Genomic DNA, 7,809 nt, shown 5'->3' with positions numbered 1-7,809 from the left:
ACCGCTGGCTGTTGTTCATGTTCTAACTTTCTGTTGGAAGATGAGAATTGTTGTTAATCCATTATTTGCTTCCAGTTTGTCTGAGTGATAAAGCTGAACACACATGTTGGACAGTTTAACAGCAGGGCTTCACTTTTCAGAAAAAAGTCATGACAGACGGATTTATTTTGTACACAGATTGGTTAACAGGCGTCACACTGTCACGTTTTTTCTTTTCATACAGGATGTAAAAAAACAAAAACACAAACTTCACAAAGCAAAAATCTAAAAGCCCGTGTTTAAATGTAAAAGCCATCGGAACAGTTGATAATAACTGATTATTAAGATACTTGTACCCGGACTGCCTCCTTCTCTCCGCCTCCGTCATCAACAAGTGTCTCGCGCACTGTCGGAGGCTTTTCAGTTGCAAATGCACGCGCACAGACAGAAGCTGTTAAGCTCTCCCATTGGTCCAAACCCGGCTGACTGCACGAGGGCTGGGGAACTTGTGGAGTGAACAGGCGGATGAGTTTAGTGTGAGAGCTGGCCGTCTGACAAGTGCTTTTCCGCTGAGAGCAGTTTGAAGAGGACAGAGGAGAAGCGGCCTGTCTGCACTTTGTTTCACTCTCACAGTAATGACTGCCACAGTCACACCTCTCATCCAGGAAAAGTAGAGACAACTGCTCGTCCGTTGCGGTGTTTTTGCCTCCTGGTGTGTTGGGAGTAATTAGCTAATTTGGATCACCCGTTGCTCCCGGTTGAACCTGTAGAGAAACCTGGCCACACGTCGCCAGGTGGACGGCGACAAAAGGCTGCTGCGAGCTTCAGCGTTCCAACTGTTGTGTAACTCGTCTTAACTTCTCCACACCTGTCCAACATGTACAGCATGATGGAACACGAGCTGAAGCCGACCGGCCAGCCCCCCTCTCATCAGACCTCCCAGGGAATGTCACCGGTCACCGGCAACATGACCGGGAACATGGGCAGCAATGGCAACTCTCACCCGAGCTCCAAAACGGCGTGTGCACCTGGAAGCGACCCCATGGATAAAGTCAAGCGGCCCATGAACGCTTTCATGGTCTGGTCCCGGGGACAGAGGCGGAAGATGGCTCAAGAAAACCCCAAAATGCACAACTCTGAGATTAGTAAGCGGCTGGGAGCAGAGTGGAAACTCCTGACCGACGCCGAGAAGCGGCCCTTCATCGACGAGGCCAAACGGCTCCGGGCAGTCCACATGAAGGAGTACCCGGACTACAAATACAAACCCCGCCGCAAGACAAAGCCTCTGCTCAAGAAGGACACTCAGGTTGGCAAGTACCCGCTGTCGGCGGGGAACCTGCTGGCGGCGGCAGCGCAAGGCCAAGGGGGTAGTCCGAGGATGGAGAGCTACGGCTGGGGCCCCACAGGGGGGTACGCGGGCATGCAGGGCGAGGCGCTCGGCTACACCCAGCAGCTACACCGGTATGACCTGTCAGCGCTCCAGTACCCACCTACAATGACGGCAGCACAGACGTACATGAACGGAGCCAACTCATACAGGTGAGCCGTGTGCGTCTGGGAACCAGAGTAAAGGTCTCCTCAAGTTCTGAGGAAGTGTGTTATAGTGCATCGTCCCCCTGTCACACACATTAACCTCAACATACTGTAAGATATTTTGAGCCCCCCCTTTTTAAACATTTTGTAATCATGTCACATGTCAGTATATTAATGTTTCAAGAATTAGATGAGCTCCCCCGCTCCACAGAAAGCCACCACACACACACACACACACACACACACACACATATGTATATATATAATCTAATCTATTACAAGTTTTCAGTTCAATTCATTTTTATTTACATAGCGCTGAATCACAACAAACGTTATCTCAATGCACTTTTCATATAGAGCAGGTCTAGGTCGTACTCTGTAGATGATTAGAATTAAAGAGAGAGAATTTTTAATATTTTTATAACGATCAGTACAGTACAGTAATAAAACAGGTAGAAGTAATGACATAGTCTAAAACACACCTTTTAAACAACTCAATTCTCAGTTACAGAGTGCACCTGATGGTAACCTGACTTATAAGAGAACACTTAAAATAAAATGTATTTATAAATACATCAAATAAAATGTTGAGGTAAAGTACACTCAGTCCCACTGAGTCACAGAGGAACTCTGCATATGATGGAACAACAGGCCTCAGTCTGTTGCCTACTTGTTATGCATGTGACACTCTCCTCTGGGCTGGGTCCTGCCTGGAATGTTGATCAGGATGACTTGATGGCAGGACTGCTCTGTGTGTGGTCCTCTACCCACAGTCCCCCTATCCCCACTAACTATTGTCTCTGGTTCCACCTCTGGGTCTGAGCCTCCTGCCTCTCCTTCCCTGCAAACAACAAAGCCTCAACACTTTGATAAATGTTGATGATGTTGATATTTATTCCAGAATCTGATCATTTCCATCATCCTTTTGATTTATAGGTCAACTGCAGTGTTAACACTGTCTCCAGCAGGTGACTCCCCTAAAAAGACATTTTGATGTGGATGATGACTTTTAGATGGTTAAAGTTCCGATTCATTTTGGAGGCCAAACTTATCCTGACCTACTGGATCACAGTAACTGGGCTCCAAGATAACATTTAAAGTCTAAAGTAAGAACAGGATCGGTCAGAACCACTTGGCAACAGATACTCTGAAATCTCTCTGGATGGGGAGTGTGAGGTCATCAGGCAAAAATCCAACTGGTCATGTGAAAGTGGCAAAAATATATTCAAATAATATTTGAATATGTTTCACAGTTGTAAGCCCATGTAAAAGCTGACCCGATTAGCTTAACTGGATGTTCCATGGTGTAAAATGAGTCTCACTTTTTGAACACTTCAATAACGCACATTTTTGCTCAGAGGTTCATCTCTGACTTCTGGGTGAGCTGCTTCTCCTCAGTCATTTGTGTGTCTTCTTACCCAAATGCTAGGATTGAAATTGGATGGTTCGTTTTGTGTTTTGCTCTCTAATTTTCAAAATCTGTACATCATACCTCTCCATGACGATGTACCTGACAAGATTCTCTTACTGTTTCCAGTCTAATCTTGCTCAGAGTTCTGTTAGTAGTAGTTGTTTAAATGAGGTGTGCCTCCTCCCACTGAGACGGCCAATGATGTGACGCTGATTAAGAATCCATTTTCCAAAAGACAAGTACACTGCATCTCTGTACCTTTAAGATGTATTTAATTGTCTTGCTCAGTGTGTAGGTGAGATTGTAAACTAGTCTAGCAGCAGTTACACTCCCTCTGCTGCAACATGCAGGTGCTATGGTTTGAACACTGTTCTCTGACTCAGGGACTCAAACAGTACAAACAGCAGTTTGGTTGAAGAGTTGGCTGATTCCATTAATGGAAGAAGTATCCGGTGAAAGTGAAAATCCTCGGAGTAAAAGTCCTGCATTTAATATGCTCAAGTGTCACATTCACAAGTATTAAATTAAAAAGTGAAGTAATTCAGTATTTACTGAAATGTTGGTGCTGGGATGGGATGGGATCAGTGCTGTAAAATAATGAATGTGTGAGCAGCATTTTAATGTTGTAGCTTGCCTCAATGCTGCAACAGTCACCAGTTTGAAATACTGTGAGGTTCAAACTATGCAGTGCATTCAGTGCTTCATTTGTGTTGCCTAATCTTTATAGTTACACCGTAATGTTTTGTGTGGATATTAAGATGCAGTGTCAGTGAAAACATTAAGTACATACCGTAATGTAACTTTCCTCAACTTCTAAAAAGAAGAGAATTCCTTGCTTCAGTGAAGTTCACGATGTTGGTGTCATGAAAAATGAGATGTGTTTTAGTTGCTTTTTAAATTTTTCTTTTCAAACCAAAACTGAACTCTGATGAAAACAGAGGAATATCAGTGGTTAAAAACTGGGAATACCTGGGAGCTGGGAGTAGTTGCAGAGAACGTGTTGGATTTCGGTGTCTGTATCTGTAGCACAAGTGGAGATGTTGAAATTGTGTAGCTTACTTTGTCACAGTGTCAAACAGGTCCATTGCACTTCACACACCGTCCTGCTTATAGCTGCAGTTAGATGATTTTTCATGGTGGCCTGATTATTAAAAGTCATGTGAATGAGCAGATGGTTTTCTGAACCTGGATAAAGCAGTACAAAAGCTATATACATACATGGTGGTGAACATGATCTGATTTACCATCTGTGCATGTTCCATTAAACAGATGTATTTATTTCTGTTTTAAACTTTCAGATCATGTCTTCTAACTTGTCCCGTCTTGTCCTCTGTACAGCCCCATGTCCTACAGCAGCAGTCCCCAGCAGCCGAGCCCAGTCACCATGTCCATGGTGAAAGCAGAGCCAGTGACCCACTCGCCTCCAACAGGGACACCGAACCACCACCGGGGGCCTTTGCAGGGTGACCTGAGGGACATGATCAGCATGTATATTCCTGGACCAGGAGGAGAGGCCGGTGACCCCACGACAGCACAGAGGGGCTACACCAGTGTCCAGCAGCACTACCTCACTGGAACTGTCCCACTCACACACATCTAAGACTGAAGTGGGAATTGTGGGGGTGGGGGTTAAACTCAGTGGGAGAACCAGAAATGCTCACCATGCACAGCTGGTTGGACAGGAGATGGAGTCTGGTGCTGGGGATTTTAGATGGGCAAAGCAAAGAGACAGAAGAAGTGACGGAAAAACCCTTTTTCCTCCATTCAGTAGTCTCAGTTCCAGCTGTGCCTGCAGTTACAGACACACAAGAGACAACTAAATGTTTGTATCACTGAAAAGCTGTTTTTCTACCTCTTTGGTGCCACATGAGTTCAAATAAATGCCACTCATACTTGCCACCACACCTACAGAGGCGAGACTCCTCCCTGCCCACCACCCTCCAAGCAGACTTCTCTCCATGCAGTGAAGATGGGGACAATGCCTGTTTATTGTGTACTTATTTTGAAATGTTACTGTTTTTTAAAATATTTTTAGAACCTTTCAATAATGAGTCAAAAAATTCCTTACTACCACCCAAAACACTTGTGATACTGGCACTCATCATGGTTCCACCATACCCAGTCAGTGGTGGTGGGGGCTGCTGTCCCGCTGTGAGCAGAGCTGGAGAACAGCCGGGTGCCGGTGGGGAAAACGGGAAGGAAATGCACAACTTGAATAACAGAGCTGTTTTTTAAATGAACTCTTTGTGCCTTGGCTTTGGTTTAGTACTCTTGTATTTTCTATATTTTAACTGATGAAATCCTGTTGGACGACATGGAGAACACCTGTTGGACAATCAGCACTGCATCCACAGGAAATGAACAGAACACAGTGGCTTCTATAATCTGTGGCGTTGCTTAGAATGTAGAACCAGTCTGGTTCCACATTCAGTAGGTCTGCTGTCCCCAGATCATAGCAGAGTATGAGAAGGTCTGTGATGCTGTTTTTGCTGCCTGGATGAGTTTTATTTGCTGTAATTTAGTTTTAGTTTTGACCTTTTTGATGTAAATGTTAGGATGCATTGTTCCGACAGCATCCTGAGTCACTCTGACTGTTCATTGTCACTTTGCTGTTGTATTGTTTTTAGGTTTCTCATTAAGTGAATGAAATTTCATATAAAATGCTACATTTCAGTTGTTTTATTCCAAATAGCAGATTAAGACTTGCAAGTTCTGTCTTCCACCAAGTACACTGGATTGACAAAAGGCCTTCCATGCATGTGTTTGAATGAGCTGTCAGTGTTTTATCACCAGTAAAGACAATGTATCAAAGTATGTTTCAGACTAAATCTCCAGCAAACCTTCCATCCTGTTTATTCATTCTTTAACATAATAAAACAGTGTTTTTAATCCCGATTCTTTCAAACAGACAGTATTGTCATTTGTCTATTTTCCTGTCTAACCTGCTGTCTGCTTACTAGAGCTGCTATGGACCTAAAGAAAACCTATTTTCAACCTACAGAAACTCAGTATTGAATGTTGTAGATTCAGACCGTTCTTTAGTCTGAAGCATTACTAACTAAACGTGCACTGGAAACAGATGCCTGAGTCGTTTGAAAAAGGAGGAGTGGTTCTATTAAAGTAATGCACGAATGTTTACATTGGTATTTGAAAACATAACTTTCTTTTTCTTTTGATTTTAGAATGAAATCTTTTGTATGTAAATGCTGCCGTGTACTAGACTTACTGTATGTAGCATTCCTGTAAATAATGTATACATTTTTAGGCTCTTATACTAAGAGTCTTGATTCCTTCTTGTTTTAAAAAATGTTTGTTATGGCATTCATGACAATATTAATAAAAAATACAGATTCGTTTTTCATTAATGTCAAATGTCTGTTTTAATTCAAAAGCATATATAAATTATTTCACATAAAAATACATTCAGTAGTCACTTTATTCAGTAGCTTGCACGGTTTCATGCAATCAAGACAACAGCTGTGCTTGTGTTGAGGATCACACCAGTGTCTTAAGTTTTATCCCCATATTTCACATAGTTTTAGACTTTAAAATGTATTTTTCTACCTCTCTGCATGATTATTGCATTTCATATAAAAATCAATAAGCACCTTTAAACACTTGGTGCAGGTCTTTAATCATCACAGGGAGAGAGAGGCTTAGAGTTAATGTCCTGAAGTGTGCATGGTTCCTAGTGAACTGAATAAACCAGCATCTCTCTCCTCAGGTGAATTGGAAATGGTGTTGTGTTTCTCAGCTGTTGCTTCAAACATGATCTCATCCATCCTGATCATTACAGCAGATAGGAATGGCAGAGCAGCAGTCAGTCTCACAGCTCTGCCTGAGGCCGCTCAGAATAAAACAAAAGTGAACATTAGCGGGAGAACAGTGACAGGAATGGGAAGATGTGATGGGTGAGGGTGAAAGGAGCGATGGTCTATAGTGCCCCGAATGATTTAAAGCTCCATTATTTACTTTCTTATCTTTACTCTCTTTTAAAATTCACTTTCCCTGTTCCCCTCCTCCTCCCTTTCACTGCAGTCCCTCCTCCCCCAAGTCTCTCCACAGAGAAAGCGGGTGGATGGCCCGTTCGTAATTGGCCGTTTCGGAGGCGCATTGTCCGTGGCTTTTCAGGCCGCAGGTGCATATAGTAAAGCCGGAGTCTCCGCTCCTCCCCCGGGCGTCTTTGTCCTTCTCCCCGCTTCACCCACTCCCCCGCCGGGCAGAAAATTAGGGCTGCTTTTGGGGGGCTTCGTCCTCAGGCTTAACCCTTTCACCGACCGCCGCCTTTCTCATGGAAATGGGAGAGAACCCCGCACTGGCTAATCGGTCAGTGAGGGGAGGGGGGCGGGGGAGAGGGGAGAGAAGAGGAGAAAAGATGCAGGCAGCAGGATCAACAGGAGGAGGGGGGGGGGGCTTGTCAAACAGCACATATCTGAATGTAATTAAATGTCATTGGTGGTGATGTGATACATTTAAGTCCATGTGGTATTTACTTATGAAACTTCTGTATGGAGAGATATTTAGAAGGCGAAGGTCAGTTACAGTAAAACCATAGGGTAATGATCCTGTTCCCCCTCTGAACCCCCTGAAAGACTCTGGAACTTGTTGAGCCCCTCAAGTATCCCTGGAACTTCATTAGAAACCTCTGCAACTCTGTCAAGGACTAATGGAACCATATAAACACAGTAGTTCTTTAAAAAAAGCAACTTTCTCATATTAACTAAAAAGCTAAGATTCTAGGTTGGGCACGGTTCATTTGATTCTGCTGCTGTGAAGCATTCTTTTCACACACTCATAGACAGTCTTTATGCATGAAGAACATGGCATATGTAGCTGTTAAAAGTTAGAAGATCACTTTTTAGATTCTTTCAGTGAGCTGTTTATTT

The 7,809-nt window shown here is 43.6% G+C and overlaps 1 protein-coding gene across 1 annotated transcript; it reads left to right on the top strand.

The window, feature by feature from the left end:
* Positions 1-208: 208 nt before the first annotated feature.
* On the top strand, positions 209-6,284 carry sox19b (SRY-box transcription factor 19b). Its single transcript, XM_018693938.2, has 2 exons — positions 209-1,518; positions 4,262-6,284. Exons 1-2 carry the CDS (start codon positions 857-859, stop codon positions 4,521-4,523), a joined length of 924 nt encoding a protein of 307 aa, XP_018549454.1. The 5' UTR covers positions 209-856; the 3' UTR covers positions 4,524-6,284.
* The last annotated feature ends 1,525 nt before the right edge of the window (positions 6,285-7,809 follow it).

Source organism: Lates calcarifer, linkage group LG14 (genome assembly GCF_001640805.2).
Source record: "Lates calcarifer isolate ASB-BC8 linkage group LG14, TLL_Latcal_v3, whole genome shotgun sequence".
NCBI lineage: Eukaryota > Metazoa > Chordata > Actinopteri > Centropomidae > Lates > Lates calcarifer.
This window is presented reverse-complemented; position numbering and strand designations above follow the sequence as displayed.